We start from the raw sequence: 18,274 nt of genomic DNA, 5'->3' as shown, positions 1-18,274 counted from the left end.
GCACAGAGTTCTCCTGGTTCTGCTCCTTTCACTCAGCATCAGGTCATATAAGTCCTTCCAGGCCTCTCTGAAGTCTTCTTGTTCATCACTTCTTATGGCACAATAGTGCTCCATTACATTCATATACCATAATTTATTCAGCCATTCCCCAATTGATGGACATCCCCTTGACTTCCAGTTTTTGGCAACTACATAGAGTGCTGCTATAAATATTTTTGTACATGTGGAACCCTTTCCCATTTTTATGATCTCTTGGGGATATAGTCCTAGTAGCGATATTGCTGGGTCAAAGGGTATGCACATTTTTGTAGCCCTTTGGGCATAGTTCCAAATTGCTCTCCAGAATGGTTGGATGCGCTCGCAGCTCCACCAACAATGAATTAGTGTTCCAACTCTCCCACATCCTCTCCAGCATTTATCATTTTCTTGTTCTGTCATGTTTGCCAATCTTATAGGTGTGATGTGGTACCTCAGAGTTGTTTTGATTTGCATCTCTCTAATCAATAGTGATTTAGAGCATTTTTTCATATGATTATAGATAACTTTAATTTCTTCCTCTGAAAATTGCCTGTTCATATCCTTTGACCATTTATCAATTGGGGAATGACTTGTATGATTATACATTTGGGTCAGTTCTCTATATATTCTAGAAATGAGGCCTTTATCCCCGAGCTTAGCTGTAAAAATTCTTTCCCAATTTACTACATCCCTCCGGATTTTGGTTGCATTGGGTTTGGTTGTGCAAAAACTTCTCAGTTTAATGTAATCAAAGTTATCCATTTTGCATTTCATAATGCTTTCTATCTCTCCTTTAGTAAAGAATTCTTCCCTTCTCCATAGATCTGATAAATACACTATTCCTTGTCTGTGTCTTTGCCTGATGGTAAGCATTGTTCTTCCTCATCAGAAAGGAAGGGAGGAAATGCCTGTTCACCAAGAAAGTAACCTTCTATAGTCTTATTTATTTTCTCTTTTCTGGGCATTTTCCCAGCGAGTGACTTGACTTCTGAGTCTTCTCTTCACACCCACTTCACCTACAGGTCCTCCCAGCCAGCGTTTGGGGTCTGAGATTCACATGCTGCTTCCCAGCCTCAGGGGTTTTGGCGGGGACAGGGCTGCTATTCAGTGTGAGATTAAGTTCATGTGCTCGGGTGGGGGCAGGGCCACCTCACAGGCTCAGTTCCCTCAGGGGCTTTATGCAGAGACCTTCAACAATGGATCCAAGCTCCTGCCTGCTTGGGGAGCACTGGTCTGCTCCCACCTCCGCTGCTGCCTCCTCAGGGGGCCTGAGTTATGGGGGCACCCCACTCCCCTCTTGACCCACCAAAGAGACCCTCTCACCAACCCCCGTCACCTGTGGGTGGAGGGACCCAGGTGACCCCTGTAGTTCCCATCCCTGAAGCCTGCTCATATCGGGTCCTCTTGGTGCCACGGCCACGGTAGGGCTGTGCTTGGCTCCCAGTCCCCAGCGCCCAGTTCGCAGCACAAAGGACCTTTTGCGAGTTGTTTGCAGGTCCCTCTGGAACAGAAATCTCCTTTGCTCCAATGTTCTGTGGCCTCTGGTGCTGCAGAATTCGCAGTGAGTTGCTATTTACAGATGTTCTATGGGTTGTGGGTTCGGAGCTATGTGTATGTGCGTCTTTCTACTCTGCCATCTTTGCTCCCACTTTCAAGCATTCTTGATGAAAAGACCAGAGCCGAAAAGAAAATTTGACTTTCAAACACAAGAATCAAGAGAAGCATGAAAAGGCAAACAGTAAAGAGAAGTCATAAGGGACTTACTAAAGTTGAACTGTTTACATTCCTACATGGAAAGACAATATTTGTAACTCTTGAAGCTTTTCATTATCTGGGTACTGGGTGGAATTACACACACACACACACACACACACACACACACATGCACACTCACAAGCACACACACATAGAGACAGAGTGCACAGAGTGAATTGAAGAGGATGGGATCATAGCTTTAAAAAATGAAATCAAGCAGTGAGAGAGAAATATATTGGGAGGGGAAAGGGAGAAATGGAATGGGGCAAATTATCTCTCATAAAAGAGTGAAGCAAAAGACTTATTAGTGGAGGGATAAAGAGGGGAGGTGAGAGAAAAACATGAAGCTTACTCTCATCACATTCCACTAAAGGAAGGAATAAAATGCACACTCATTTTGGTATGAAAACCTATCTTACAATACAGGAAAGTGGGGGATAAAGGGATAAGCAGGGTGGGGGGGATGATAGAAGGGAGGGCATGGGGAGGAGGGAGCAGTTTGAGGTCGACCCTCATGGGGAGGGACAGGATCAAAAGAGAATAGAAGTAATGGGGGACAGGATAGGATCGAAGGAAATATAGTTAGTCTTATACAACACCACTATTATAGAAGTCATTTGCAAAACTACACAGATTTGGCCTATATTGAATTGCTTGCCTTCCAAAGGGAAGGGGTGGGGAGGGAGGGAGAAAAAGAAGTTGGAACTCAAAGTTTTAGGAACAGCTGTGGAGTACTGTTCTTGCCACTAGGAAATAAGTAATACAGTTAAAGGGGTATAGAAAGTTATTTGGCCCTACAGGACAAAAGAGAAGATGGGACAAGGGAATGGAGGGATGATAGAAGAGAGGGCATATTGGTCATAGGGGCAATTAGAATGTTCGGTGTTTTGGGGTGGAGGGAGGGGACAAAAGGGGAAAAAGTTTGGAACCCAAAATTATCTGAAAGTGAATGTTAAAGGTTAAATAAATTAATAAAAACAGAAAAGTATATAAACTATTAAACTTTTAAAATACCACAAAAAGAAATGGGGATAATGAGACAGTGCACAACTTGCCCCTAAGTCATGTTCCGTTTTAAGTTGTGAAATGTTTCCATATCTATATCTAATGGAAAACTTCCTGAGTTCAATCTTTTCTCAGTCACTTTGTGTGCCCTGGCAAATCGTTTCAGTCTGCGTGTCCTAGTTTCCTCATCTGTAAAATAAGATGGAGAAAGGAAAAATCAAAGAACACTCCTATATCTTTGCCAGGGAAACACCAAATGAGGTCACAAACACAACCGAAATGGGGGGCGGGGAATAACAGAAAGGTCAAATTCTGGTGAGTATAGTCTGGTCTGGAAAATACTGAGAACAAAAAACTTGAGAAAAATAAATAAATGAAAATTTCGCCTTGTGTAACTCTCAAGAAAGAAGAAAGAGTAAAATTATATGTTTGATAGTACAGCCTTTTAAAAATGTAAATTCCTATTATCTTGTCTGTTTATTAAAATATGGATATTCAAACAATCTCTCTACAATTGCTTGGAGATAAATACTTTATCCAAGTTTTACTGAAATATATCTAGTTAGGTATGGGGTGGGATCCATAACGTTGTGCTTCTCAGGGAAACCTCTTACACATTTGGATGGTACTCATTGTTATGAAGTTCATTACTTATCTGAATCATAATTCTGCCTCTCTGCAACGTTCACCTCTTTCAACTCGTCATGCCTTCTTGATTCAACAGTAATTAACCTGGAGCAGCTAAGTGGCTCATTTAATATAGCGCTGGCTTTGGAGTCAGGAGGACCTGAGTTCATATCCAGCCTGAGATGCTTGACACTTACTTTTTGTGTGTCCTTGGGCAAGTCACTTACTCTCAATTGCCTTGCCTTTTCCCTTCCAAAAAATGAATTAACTTTATCCCTGCATCTCCTATCTATTCCCTTCAAGTAAATGAAAACAAATATCATTTCTCCCTTCATTCTTCTCCAGTTTAAGCTTCCCCATTTCCTTTAACCAAACTTTAATAGAATTTTGAAGTATCCCCATTTTCTTCAGAATAAACTTCAAATGAATTTTTTGAAGCTTTTTCTTTTTCTCATTCCTCTGGATGATCCTTAACTTTTTAGATGTGCGGGAGGGGACACAGAGACAGTCACTTTTCAGCAATGGTCTTAGGCAGTGGAGTGTACTATGTATTCTCTAGCTGTAGATTTTGCACATGTGATGAAACTAAAGATTCATTGGCTTTATATTGTTTCATGGAATTTGAAGTAAGCTAAATAATCCTCTCTCTCTCTCTCTCTCTCTCTCTCTCTCTCTCTCTCTCTCTCTCTCTCTCTCTCGCTCTCGCTCTCGCTCTCGCTCTCGCTCTCGCTCTCGCTCTCTCTCCCTCTCTCCCTTCCTCTCTCTGTCACCTATGCATGTGTTTGGGAGTTTCCAAAGAAGTCTTTGAGAGAGAAGGGGTATTAGACTGACTACCAAACTGAAGGTCTACAGAGCCGTTGTGCTGACCTCATTGTTATGTGCTTGTGAAACAGGGACAGTCTACCAGTGCCATGCCAGGAAACTGAATTGCTTCCATCTGCACTGACTTAGGAGAATTCTGAGGATCACCTGGTGCAATACGGTACCAGACGCTGAAGTCCTTCCTCGAATTGAACTGCCAAGTATTCAAAGTATGCTTCAGAGAGAGCAACTTCGATGGGCTGGCCACATTGTTCTAATGCAAAATGTACACTTGCCAAAAAGACTATTTTATGAAGAACTTGCATGGGGCAGGCGATCACACGGTGGCCAGAAGAAAATGATACAAGGACACTCTGAAGGTCTCTCTCAAGAACTCTGGATTTGACTGTGCAACATGGCACAGGACCGCTCAGCATGGCGTGCCCACATAAGAAAAGGTACTGTGCTCTTTGAGCAAAGCAAAATTGAGACAGCACAAAGTAAATGCAGGAAGCACAAATTTGAGATATCCACCTCAAATATTCATATGGACTCTCTGTGCCCAACCTGTGGTAGAGCATTCCGAGCTGGTATTGGTCTGATCAGCCACAGTCTGACACACTGAAATTTCACTTTACAATGGTGATGTTATTTTGGTCCTCTTTGGACAACCAACCAACCATGTTTATATATGCACATAAGCATGTAAACACACTTTGATATACATATATAGTGAGCATGTATATTTGACTATGTGTATGTACACCCCCCCATATATACACATATACATACAAATACATATATGTATATACACATACATAAAATCACAGCTTACACATCGCATATATATATAGTAGATAGTCTTTATTTGTACTCTATACTGTATATACACAGTATGTCTATGTACAAATACTTATAAATACATATATGCATTCATGGATATGTACATACACATATACATGCTATGTGACACAAAACCCATCTATCCATATTTACATGCATACATTTATTACGTATAAGCAAATATACCTAAATTAAGTGTATGTATCTACACACACATATAGAATATCATGTGAAGAACATAGATTATACGGTACATGTAAATATTATTCCCAATACATGTTCTGTGGGCAGCTATGTGGTGCAGTGGATAGAGTACTGGGTCTGAATTCAGAAAGATCTGAGTTTGAAATCAGCCTCAGATGCTAGTGATGTGACCCTGGACAATCACTTAACCCCTATTTGCCTCAGTTCTTCATCTATAAAAGGGGACCAATGAGAAAAGGGAATGGTAAATCACCCCAGTATTTTTGCCAAGAAAACCCCATAGACAAAACCTATAGGGTCATTTAGAATCAGGTACGACTTCAGATTGAACAACAACACATTATACCTCTCTGAGTATATATATAAATTATATGTCATATACCTTATACTGATCATAGTGTTTTATACACATATGCAGTAATATAAGATATAATTTTATATGAATACATATGCACATATAAATATTTATGCGTATAGGCATGGAACATATGTATATATATACATAAAGGCATATGTATATATTCATGCATCTATGTGTGTATTTTCATGCTACACATATAGAATACTACATAAAGCACATTATATGCAGCATACTAAATGCAGTTTGTATATTTGCTACATATGGTTTACTCTAGATTTTTATATATGCCTATAATTCTAGACGATACTGATATATACACTATAATTACGTGTAGTTAGGATACATACACATGTATATATGTATATGTACATATACATATATACACACATACATATATCCACATACCCACATATAGCATATATATATATCCATATATAGTTTATCTTTATATCAATCTCTCTTAATTCCTAAGAAACCATGGAATATAGCTATAAAGTAGAAGCAACAGCAACTAAACAAGTCAAATTCACTTCACAAGAGATTAAAATAAAAAATGGACTAATATTAAAGTCCAGGGAATTAATTGTCTGTACTAAACTACACAAAATGCAAGCAGTAAAAAACAAAACAAAACAAAACAAAAAAACAAAACAGAATTTGAAGTCCTAATGCAAGGACCCAAGTTGGTTTTCTTGGTATCTCGGATATTTGCTGAAATGAAACCCACAATTGACCATGGCTCTATGAAGACATGCATGCTTTAATCCAAAGAAAGAGAATTGATAAAATGTTATATGCATGTTACAAAATGTAGAATCAGAAAGGGCAGGCATGACAGACTATGTATATGTTGGGAAAAGTGAAAATAAACATGAGTTACTTTTCACTTGACTACACAACAGACCACCTGCAAAGAAGAGAAACTCATATTTTGAATTCATTCCAAATCTTCCTAGTCTATTTTTCTTTTGTAAAATGACTTCCAAGTCAAATTCTATGACATTCATTCTCCAATATTTGAACATGTATATATACATATGAGTATATCTGTGTGTGTCTGTGTGTATATATGCATACGTATAAATATATAGATATAGATATTTTGGAGTCCCTAATATCTTGGAGATTTGCATATAATATTACTAATGGGCCATGAATTATTTAAAGCTTGAAAAGGACAAATCTGTGTTCCTAGGCACTGAAGACATGAGCATCAATTAAAGATGCTCACATTCTGAAATGTTTGAGACCTACCATGACTTTTCAATTTGCATTGACGGTCAGTTTCTGGTTCTTCTTTCTTTTTAAAAGTAATAGGACAAGGCAATATTTTAATGTCAGATTGGGAATGAACTAATAACATGAAAGGTGTGGATCTTATAAATAGAAAATTGATATAATTATGTTGAATTGAATAAAATGCATTTAATATAAATATTTATTTAATGGTTAACTTAAAGAAGTACTTCATACCTGGAATGTAGAAAATTAGAAATACATGAGTCCTTGGATGGCATCTAAATTCCAGCACACATATTTGCAGCTGATGATGCTGACCTGAAGAGAAGCAAAGTGATTAGACAACTTTGTCAACAAATGGAAAATACGCAAAAATGCAAAAAGAAGAAATCACACAATTATGGAGGAATTTCTTATACAGAGATTTTCTGATTTATTTGGCATTTTTACAGTTATGTACCTGAGTATCTTGAAAGGAAATAGCCTCATTAATAACCAAGATTGATCCATCACTTGCCCTTGTATTTTTCCAGGGGAAATTTTCTTTCTTGGAAGTTTGCTATGCATCAGTCACTCTTTCCTGAATGTTGATAAATATTTGGACACAGAAAACAAATATTGATTTGTTGCCTTGTAATACTGAACTTTGTTTCCCATTCTGGAAACCACAAAGTGCTCCTTTCTGACTGTGATTTTATATAAACACTATGTGGTCATTTGTAAGCCTAAAAGTAAAATCAACACTATTTTCTTTATTAATGACTAGCATTTACATAACCTTTGTAAAGCTGAATATTGACAATAAACATGAGGCAAAGACAACAAATATCCATTTTATAGAACAGAAAATTGGGCTTCAAGGTGGTAGTGAGTGAATCACCCTCAATGAGTGCAGAGGACCAGTACTGATGGAGTCCGGAATGTGAGGTACTGTCCAGGTTTTACTCGAGACTTGTACTTCTGATATGCAAGGATGAGAACATCTTGACCCTGCCTGCATCCCCCAAGGTTGTATCACCAGAGGAACTAGATTAGGAAGTATAGAAGTAAACTAAAAATGTTCACTTAAGAGTAACGTTGCTTGCTTGCCTGTTCTCATGGGAATAACCCTACTTGCTTGCCTGTAGAAAATCTTTATAAATCCCTCCCCTGAGATTGATAAACGACAGTGTCCTTTACGCTCTTCGCCTGACCGTGGTCTTTTTTTCGTCACTGCTTCACTGAACCACTCAGAGAGTCTGGCCGACACCCCCCCACCCCAATAAGGAAATGGGTAAATGCCTAAAACAGCACTGTAACTAAGGTCCCCAGACTCAACACACAAGGATCTGTTTCATTAGGAAATAATGTTTCCTTAACAATATTTAAAGAAGGGGTACTTGCCTCTCATGAAAAAAAAAGTGAGAAATGACTTGGGTGAGGAGATTTTCAACACAGAGGGGTAGAACAGTAACCCTTTCTACTTGAAAAGCTCTAATGATATTGGAAACAAAAAGCATCAGTAGAGTTTGTTTCTTGTTGCATGGATGAGACCAGTTTTCCAGTGGCAACACAAGATAGTTGACAGTGGAAGAAAGTCCTCTTTCAAAGCAAATGCATTGAAGTTTTGCATTTCTTGATGCCTCTGAGCATCGAACTTCTCCTAGGTTAAAAGGAACCAATAACAAGATTTACCTCCTGAGATTTTGTGTGGGTCAAATCAGTCACGGGATAGAATTTTTTTTTTTTTATAAAGCATACACTATAAATGTGTCTATGTTAAGTAAATTTGTTAAATTCAAGCAAGAAGCTGGTGAAGGTTACTTGATCCTATCTGAGAAAAGTAAACTTGAACTATCTGTCATGGACTCAACATCTCTCACTTGAACAACAGAGTCTGACTCAAGAATGGAGACTTTATAAAAGGAATGGAAACATTCAAACAAATCCTCGTAAGATCCTTTTGAACAAAGAAAACCAAGATATTACTCAAAAGACACAGGTATTTTTCAAATATGAATGATTATAAGATTATTGTGGAATTAATTTTGAAAAGTAAAAAGCTTTATAGCAATGTAAAAGAATGATTTGCTAATATGAATAACAAAAGTCACAATTAATTACTATCAATAAAAGAAGCAAAATAATTTTAAAAATAACTGGGAGAGGAATATCAATGACGTAGACACCTATTTAAATCATTCTTGCCTGATGAATTATAATAGATTTTTTTTTCCTTTAAAAATTATCCTGAAGGAAGGATTCTGTCATTTACTGATGAAAATCTTATACATTAAATTTATTTCTTTAGCCTCACAGTCTTATGCCAAGGGACTCTAAGACCTCTGTTATTTTCAAAGTTGTCTTTAGATATTTTTTTCCAAATTACTCTGGTTCAGGTATTTAAACTTAAAAATTTGGAGCTAGAAGGACATCAGTTCCAATATCTCATTTTATGTATGATGAAGCTAAAAAGAGACTAAGTATATAACGGCATTTCTCCTGGCTAGTAAGTACAAAGGTGATATTTCAAGCAAGATATTCTTGACCCCAAGGTCAATATTCTACACATTACTCCCTTATGTATCTCCCCTATGACAGCATCACACAATATGGGAAGAACAGATCTGATTTCCTTAGTTGCTGTGTTAAATTTAAGTCATTTTTAGATGTAAGAAATTCTTGAAGTTTTGGGGGGAAATAGTGTTTGGAACAGTGAACAGCTAAGATAGCTTAATTCAATTTAAATAGATGTTCTAGCCTAAAGGGCTGGTATATCCTATATTCTTAGGTTTCCCTAGAATTTATTTACTGTTTAATTTATGTGTTTTGTCTAAAATTTTTACATCACAGTTTCTGAAAACCCTTCACCTATCCCACGGATTTGTAATAAATAGAACTTGCCCTTGTATAAAGGAATAGACCTAAGGTGTGAAACCCTGGTTTAATTTGTATAGGTGACTTCAATGTGAGATACGTCCCTTGAGATAATAAAATAAAAGTAAACAGACTAAATTGAGAAACTGATCACATCCTGTAATGTATACACAAAATACATTACGTATGAGAGTAAGAGACACATGAATAATAAAAATATAGAATGGAAGAATTTAATCTAGTTTATATTGAATATTTTATCAATGCCTCCCACACTGTTCTTTCTAGAAAGAAGGGAGAAAGATGGGTCATCAAAGAGTCCTGTTTGGTGACTCCAGAACTGATTGAACATACAGACCCAGTAAATCCTGAACTACACATTTTATAGCTCTAAACTTCCAGGGATAATAAGAAAATAAACTGCCTGCTCTCAAGAAATCTTATAACAATGAAAAGTCATATCCACAAAGGTATTTGAGTATCAATATTAAATGTCCACTTAAAGGTACAGTATAGATATAGCACTGGAGAAAAAAAAAACTAGAATATCTTTGTTCTAACGCCTCACGTTGAAGAGAAGAAAACAGAATTCAAAAGAAAGAAAAGATGCTTTTAATTTGGCAAGAGAGAATTTAAGTGTGGTCTTGAAGAGGAAAGTAGAGTTCAGGAAATCATATTGATATTCTCAGATTTGTATACCATTTTGGGCTCTTGTGAGTGTTTAATAAAAATTACTCAGTTGATTTTTCGATAAATATTTGAGAAAGACAATGTTGGCGTTATTACTCTCCCTTCAGAGAAGAGCAAATGAGACATAATAAAATGAATAAGAAAATGGAATTTCTTCATAAAATTATAAAGGGTTTCTTGGTTTCCTCTTGTTTTCCTGAATTTCTACATTTGGGAAGCATTTTATTATTTGTGCTCCCTCTCCCATCATCCAAGGACCTATGAAGGAACTTAAAGTCATTAAGATTTAAAAAGAATCTTTTATCTTCCAGGCAATGTGCTAAGTGCTGTTAGTTTGCTGCTCCTTTGTTTTTTTCTGTTCTGTTGTCATATTTGCTGGAAGTAAAATACTTTGGCAAGATTCTGTATGAATTCTAATCCTCAATATATGTGTATGCCTGTGACATGCATGTGCATCTCTCTCTCTCTCTCTCTCTCTCTCTCTCTCTATATATATATATATATATGTATATATATACATATGTGTGTATACAAATATACACATATATGTATACATATGTATGCATGTACATACATATATCTTAACATAAGATACCTGATTTTATGTGCTAAACAATTACTACTCCTTAGAAAATTGCCCACTGGTCATAAAGCATATAAAAATTCAAAATATTCCTGACTAATGGTGATCTAAGGTGATACCATTCCTCATGGCTAAAAATAGCATATAATTCATTGACAGAAAGATAAAATATTTAAAAGAATCATTTCAAGAATTATTATATATGGAAGTCACTGATCAGTCAGTGGAAATAAATATAAAAGCACTGTTAGCTGATACATTATCTGATTAAAATACATCTGCCATCTATCTATCTGTCTATCTGTCTATCTATCTATCTATCTATCTATCTATCTATCTATCTATCTATCATAAGACTTTATAAGCACGTTATTTTGTTGTGATGATTGCTGTTGCCACAACCAAAGTGACCACAGCTAGCACCATCACAATCACTATTATCATCGTTACCCAATGACTCAAAATTGATCTTAAGATTTCTAAGAACAGGAATCATATTTTACATTTTTCCCTTCCAGTAGTGTCCTACATTTAGCCAGCTGTGTTTTGAAACTTAGGAGAGTTTTCCATTTTAATGCCATTGTTTAGATATCCTATACTCCCCCCAAAGAAATCTCCCCAAACTTCTAGAACTTGATGGAAGTTAGGAATAGGGTAAGAAGGATAGTGATGAAAAACAGGAAGCAGGAAATTGTAGATTAGAATAAAAATGGGATATATTTACTCATAAAATGGAAACTGATAGAGTGAAAATTTGAATTCAACAATATGCTGCTTTCAGGAAATGCTATAAAAATGAAACATAAAGATTAGAAGCAGAATTTATTCTGTAAAAATCAGCAAGAGTAGTAATCATGATCTCAGATAAAGTTGAAGCTAAAATAGATTTAAATGAAAGAAGAACTTAGGGAAACTACAGTGTGTCAATAATATTATTCATTATTATTTTAGACCATTCATTTAAAACAGCTGGACAGTACAAAATACCTGAGAGTATACTTGCCAGAACAGATTCAAGACTATATGAACATAAGCATAAAACAATTTTTATAAAAATAAAATCACATGTAAACAATCTAAGTAATATTTATTGTTCACAAATTAGTGTAGACAATACAATAAAAATGAAAAGTTTACTTCATAAATTTATGTAACGCCATTCCAAGTAGATTACTTAAAATATTCTTACTGAATTAGGAAAAATAACAAATTGTTTTTCAAGAATAAAATTTCTGGACCTTCAAGGAAACTGCAGAGGCATGCAGTGTAAAGAAAGCAGATTCTGCAATATCAGACCTTAAACTATATTATAAGGTGAGAGTATTGCTGAAGTGTAAAACGTATAATTTTAATTATTTAAAATTAAAATGTTCTTGTATAAATAAACTATAAAGCCAGGAATAAAAGGAATGAAGAAAATGGGAGAAAAAACATTTCTGAATCAGTCTCTCAGATGGGATGTACTTGGGTTGGAACATTGCTGTAGCGTAGAAAAATGAAGAGTTGGTTGATTTAGCAAAACATGAAAAAATTTGAACTTATGGAAGAAAACTGTATCCACTTTTTAAGAAACAAATAAGAAATGGAAATAAGGATAATATGGTCGTGTGTGTGTGTGTGTGTGTGTGTGTGTGTGTGTGTGTGTGTGTGTGTGTGTGTAAGGAAGAGCAGGAAAATAAGAAGACTTAGCACATTAAATGGAATATAAAAGATTCTTTTTAAGCCTTATTGACTTTAAGTCACTTCATAGTTCCTTTAGATGATGGGAGAAGTAGCACAAAGAATGTTACATATATGCAAGTTCATAGATATTTATGTATATGTGTATACATGCATACACATATATACCTATATGTGCATATATTTACATTCTGTATGTATGTGTATTTGTATCTATATCTGTACAGCTATATCCACTTAATTGTGGCTTTCTTTAGGGTGGAGAAGGGAGGGGAAAAAGACAATGTAAAAAGTGCACAACAGAAAAGAAACGAAAACCTACAAGGAAACAAAGAAAAGCTGTCCAGCTTTGAAAACAACGTGTAGTATTTAGTATATAGGCTTATAGAAATGGAAATTTATTGTTTTATATTGAATCATCTCATACCCTGGTGTATACATGGCAAATGTTTTTTTTTGTCTTTTTCTCATTTTAAATGTTCATTTAAAGTAAATAAAACAAAAAAATATAAATAAATTCTAAAAAGTCGTTCTTCATATGAATGAATTGGTCCCATTTAAAATCCTCTAGGTGAAGTAACACATCAAGTAGGAACATTTTGATGTCAGTTGTTGATTGTAGTAATGAACAGGTAAATTCTGAAAGAAATTATATCTAGAACTTAGATATACTCAAGGCATTGATAAGAAACATAGGTTCCGATGTTCTGTCCACTTGGGATTTTCATGAAAGACAAAGATGAGCAGAAAACAATTATGCCCTTCTGAGGGACAAAAAGCCCCACTATATCTTCATGTTAATACAGTGTTATCATCCAAATCTTCTTTATCCTTATATATAAAATGTTTTGTGCTCATTTTTATTATTTGCTGCATATTAAGGTAAATGTGTGTGTTTACATGTTAGAAAACAAGAAAGAGACCAGCACAACGAGCACAGACCAGACCAGTGTGACAAGTGCAGACCAGCATGATGAGCATAGACCAGTGCACAGCAGGGACAGGAGCAAGAACAGGATCCAGGGTGCCACAGTCAGCAGTTCCCAGATTCCCCAACCCACAAACAGTCACTGACAGCTTCAAAGGTCAGTGGGAGGGCTCCAGCAGATGCCATTTTCAGAGCCCTCCACCTAGATCCCCTGGGAGAATTGAAGAGCTGATCTAATCTCAACCATGATTGGCAGCCCTGGGAGACCTTCACCTAAAGTCCCTGGGGGAATGGAGCCACTGATATGATTCTCAGCCCTAAGCTCCACCCAGGGGTGAGGAGGAGCACTGGCAGTGGAGCTGGTGGAGGCTCTGGAGAAGGAATTCAACTGCAGATTCTGGGCAGAACATTTTTTGGTTTCTCCCAACCAGTGCACAGGTTAGGAGATGAGTAAACACCTCTCCCTTGATTGTGCCACCTTGGAGGAACTGAGAACTTACAGGTCCCCAGAACATACACTCCTCTTGACAAATGTTTCAAAGGTCAAGTAACTGGTTGGAAAAATGCTCAAAAAAGGGAGAAAAATGACTATAGAAGGTTACTTTCTTAGTGAACAGGTATTTTCTTCTATATTTTTAGATGAGGAAGAACAAAGCATAACATCAGAGGAAGTCAAGGCTTCTGAGTCCAAAACCTCCAAAGTGAATATGCTATGGTGTCAGGCCATGGAGGAGCTCAAAAAGGATTTTCAAAATCAAGTAAGAGAGGTGGAAGAAAAAATAGGAAGAGAAATGAGAGAGATGCAAGGAAATCATGAAAAGTGAGTCAACAGTTTGCTAAAGGATACGCTAAAAAATGCTGAAGAAAATGACACCTTTAAAAACAGGCTGACTCAATTGGCAAAGGAGATCCAAAAAACCAATGAGGAGAAGAGTGCTTTAAAAAGGAGAATTAGCCAAATGGAAAAGGAGGTTCAATAGCTCACTGAAGAAAGCAGTTCTTCAAAAATTAGAATGGAACAGATGGAAGCTAATGGCGATGAGAAACCAAGAAATTACAAAATAAAAAAAAAACCCACAAAAAAAAGAATGAAAAAACAGAAGATAATGTGAAATATCTTATTGGAAAAATAACTGACTTGGAAAATAAATCCAAGAAAGATAATTTAAAAACTATAGGACTACTTGAAAGTCATGATCAAAAAAAAAAAAAAAAAGAGCCTAGGCATCATCTTTCATGAAATTATCAAGGAAACCCGCCCTGATATTTCTGGAACCAGAGGGCAAAATAAATATTCAAAGAATCCACAGATCACCTCTTGAAAGAGATCTGAAAAGAGAAATTCCTAGGGATATTGTAGCCAAATTCCAGAGTTCCCAGGTCAGGGAGAAAATATTTCAAGCAGCCAGAAAAAAAAACAGTTTGACCCAGAAAAACCGAATATAATACTTCAGGGGGAAAATGGTCATTAAATGAAATAGAGGACTTTCGAGCTTTTATGATGAATAGAGCAGAACTGAATAGAAAATCCTACTTTCAAATACAAGAATCAAGAGAAGCGTGAAAAGGTTGCTTGTGACAGTGATTCATTATGGCCCTGTACTCAATGTGATTCATACAAAAGTTATATACAGTAAGTACTGAGTTTGAAAGAAGTCATCAACCATCTCTGGAAACACTACTCTCTGAATGAACGAGATCCTCTGCATGGCTGTCATCATCACTATCATCAACAATAAGTGTTAATTGAGCACCTCCTATGTGCTTAATTATTGTTTGGGGCATATTCACGCCCTGACACCAGCACATAAAGAGATTATGTTTGATTTATAAGCATGAAATGAGAAGAGGAAGAAGACAAAAAGAGGTAGAGGAGGAAAAGATATTTTTAAAAAGAGACAACAAAACTAAATCCCTTATTGTTTGCAACAGTAATAATTATAATATAATATATATTTATAAATTTTTATGTAAAATTTATATGTCAGTATAATGTGCTTGTAATTATAAATACACTAATTCAATATTAAAATTCATAATAAATATTATTACTAAAAATAGAGATCATTTATCTGGACTTTATTTTTCACAATATTTTATATATTTTCTTTCATCTCTATTTTCCAAAAATCATATGAGACAGGTGTTGATTGATTGTTATTATTATTAATTATTTTTGTGAGGACGTCTACATTGCTCTCATGGTTACCATAATAACCATATTTTGAAAATATACATTTTAGGTATGGGATGCCTTTTATATTTGTATGTAGTTCTATTTAGTATTAGGGGAAAAACTATGATTGAGAGACCTTAAATCATTTGCCAAGGCTACAGAGCTCTTTAGTACCTGAAACAAGATTGAGATTCATCTCCTCCTGTGTCCAAAAGCAGGACTCAACCCATTACATCTCCACAGTGTATGTTTGTTCTAGACAACAGATTTTCTATGTATTCATAAAAAGGGAGGGACGGCTGAGGGATTGTTCTGATGTGGACACAAATCTGTGAAGCAGAAGTCAAGGGGGTGGAAATTGAACTGACATGTGGAAGAAGGGCGTGATACTGATAAATAAGGAACAGTGAGTAGAAAAACATCATTACAGAATGGAGGAGAACATAAGCAAACGCTGAGCATTTCATAAAGCAAGAACTTACAATAATAATATTTGAGAGAAATAATTGTGTTTCTATTACTTCCAAATTACTCTTTGCATCAAATATGTCTTCTACTCCACCAAAATAACATCCTTTAGAAAACAAACAAAAAATAAATATAGAGAATGGCACTCAAATGTGCATTTTTAACACTTATTTTTACTTCACAGGATCCCCCCACCTTGTTACTCCGTCTCTTCATTTCAATCCAGGCATCAGATAGTATTTAATTCTCGATGTCTGTCAGAAAATCTTAAAACTGAGAGGATTTTTAGATGGAAGCAATCTCATAGCAGTCAACAAAGATCATTAGCATTTTGAAGGACCTATAGACATATAACATAGAATGATAGGGCAGAAAGGTTGCTTTAAAGCTACAGAGATAAAATTAAGAGATTAAGGACTTTAGAGCACATGCCATAAAATACCAGGTTTAAAGACAATGTGAAACAAAGAATGTCAAAGCCAAAAACAACAAAATATACTTTAGTAGTGATTGAAGGGATATGAAAACATAGAATTCAAGGTAGGCAGAGATAATATAACCTGCCATTTAAATTTCAAACTGGGGAAAATGATGTGTCCCTGCTGTGCCAGAAACCACATTATAGATGAACTATAAAGAAAATAATAATGGAAACAAATTTTAGTACTGTAGTGGAATTCATTCTCCTTGGATTTTCTGACCTTCCTAATTTCCAAGGTTTTTTGTTTGGCATTTTCTTATTCATCTACATGATTATTCTGATAGGAAATGGTCTCATCATTTTAGTAACCAAAGTTTCTCGAGTTCTCCACACTCCCATGTATTTTTATCTTGGGAACTTCTCTTTCTTGGAAATCTGTTACACATCAGTCACTGTCCCAAATATGTTGACAAATCTTTGGACCCATGAAAGAAGTATTTCCTTTTTGGGCTGTGCTACACAACTTTCTTTCCTCCTTATTCTTGAAGGCGCTGAGTGCTTACTCCTAGCGGTGATGGCTTATGACCATTATGTGGCCATCTGTAAACCACTGTATTATCCTCTCATCATGAACCGTCAGGTTTGCTTGCTGTTAGTGGTTGATTCCTGGACCACTAGAATCCCAGTAATGATAGGACAGACATATCAGATTTTCTCTCTCCCTTTCTGTAATTCTAATAAACTTAATCATGTTTTCTATGATATTGCCCCATTACTAAAGTTGACTTGTTCAGATACCTCTGTGATAGAGTTTTCTGTGTATGTTGTTGCAGCATTGTTTGTCATGATACCATTTATAATGATAATTAGGTCTTACATCAAAATCATTACAACCATCTTGAAGCTGCCATCAAATATGGAAAAATATAAAGCCTTCTCAACTTGCTCTTCTCACCTTATAGTTGTCATTTTATTCTTTGGGTCTGCAACCATTACCTATTCCAGGCCCAAGTCAAACAACTCAGGAGAAACTGACAAAGCACTCTCTCTTTTTTACACAATTGTAACCCTAGTGTTTAATCCCATAATATACAGTCTGAGAAATAAAGATGTCATTGATGCACTGAAATAATTACTACAAGTAAAATGGTAAAGAAATTCTGTATGTCAAATTACACTTTGTCATTCTGTTCTCCATCTAAATTCTTATTGAAATTCACCCATTTCCCTTTTTGCAACATGAGTTTGAAAAGTTTTTCATTTTATGATAATGGTCATATATGAATGGATATCTATCTATGTCTCATGTTAGGGGGTGACTTGGTAGCTCTGTGGATAAAGAGCTGGCCCTCTACCCAAAAAGAATTCGTTGAAGAACTTCAAAAAGGTTTTAAGAATGAAATGAGAGAGATTGAAGAAAAATTAAAAAAAAAGAACACTCCAAGAAAAACAAGAAGATTGTGAAAAGAAAATCAACCAATTAGGAAAGGAGATTCAGAATCTTAAGGAAGAAAATGACTACCTGAAAATAAAATTTGGGCAAGGGGAAGCCAGTGAAGTTAGGAGATCAAGAAATAATAAAACACAATACAAAGAATGAAAAAAAATAGAAGTAAGTG

General features: G+C 35.8%; 1 protein-coding gene across 1 annotated transcript; it reads left to right on the top strand.

Moving 5' to 3' along the window:
- Nucleotides 1-16,983: 16,983 nt before the first annotated feature.
- LOC140516571 (olfactory receptor 10AG1-like) lies at nt 16,984-17,787 on the top strand. The gene has a single exon (XM_072627507.1). It carries the CDS (start codon nt 16,984-16,986, stop codon nt 17,785-17,787), a length of 804 nt encoding a protein of 267 aa, XP_072483608.1.
- Nucleotides 17,788-18,274: the final 487 nt, after the last annotated feature.

The sequence above is a fragment of the Notamacropus eugenii genome, chromosome Y, assembly GCF_028372415.1.
Source record: "Notamacropus eugenii isolate mMacEug1 chromosome Y, mMacEug1.pri_v2, whole genome shotgun sequence".
Classification (NCBI taxonomy): Eukaryota; Metazoa; Chordata; class Mammalia; order Diprotodontia; family Macropodidae; genus Notamacropus; species Notamacropus eugenii.
This window is presented reverse-complemented; position numbering and strand designations above follow the sequence as displayed.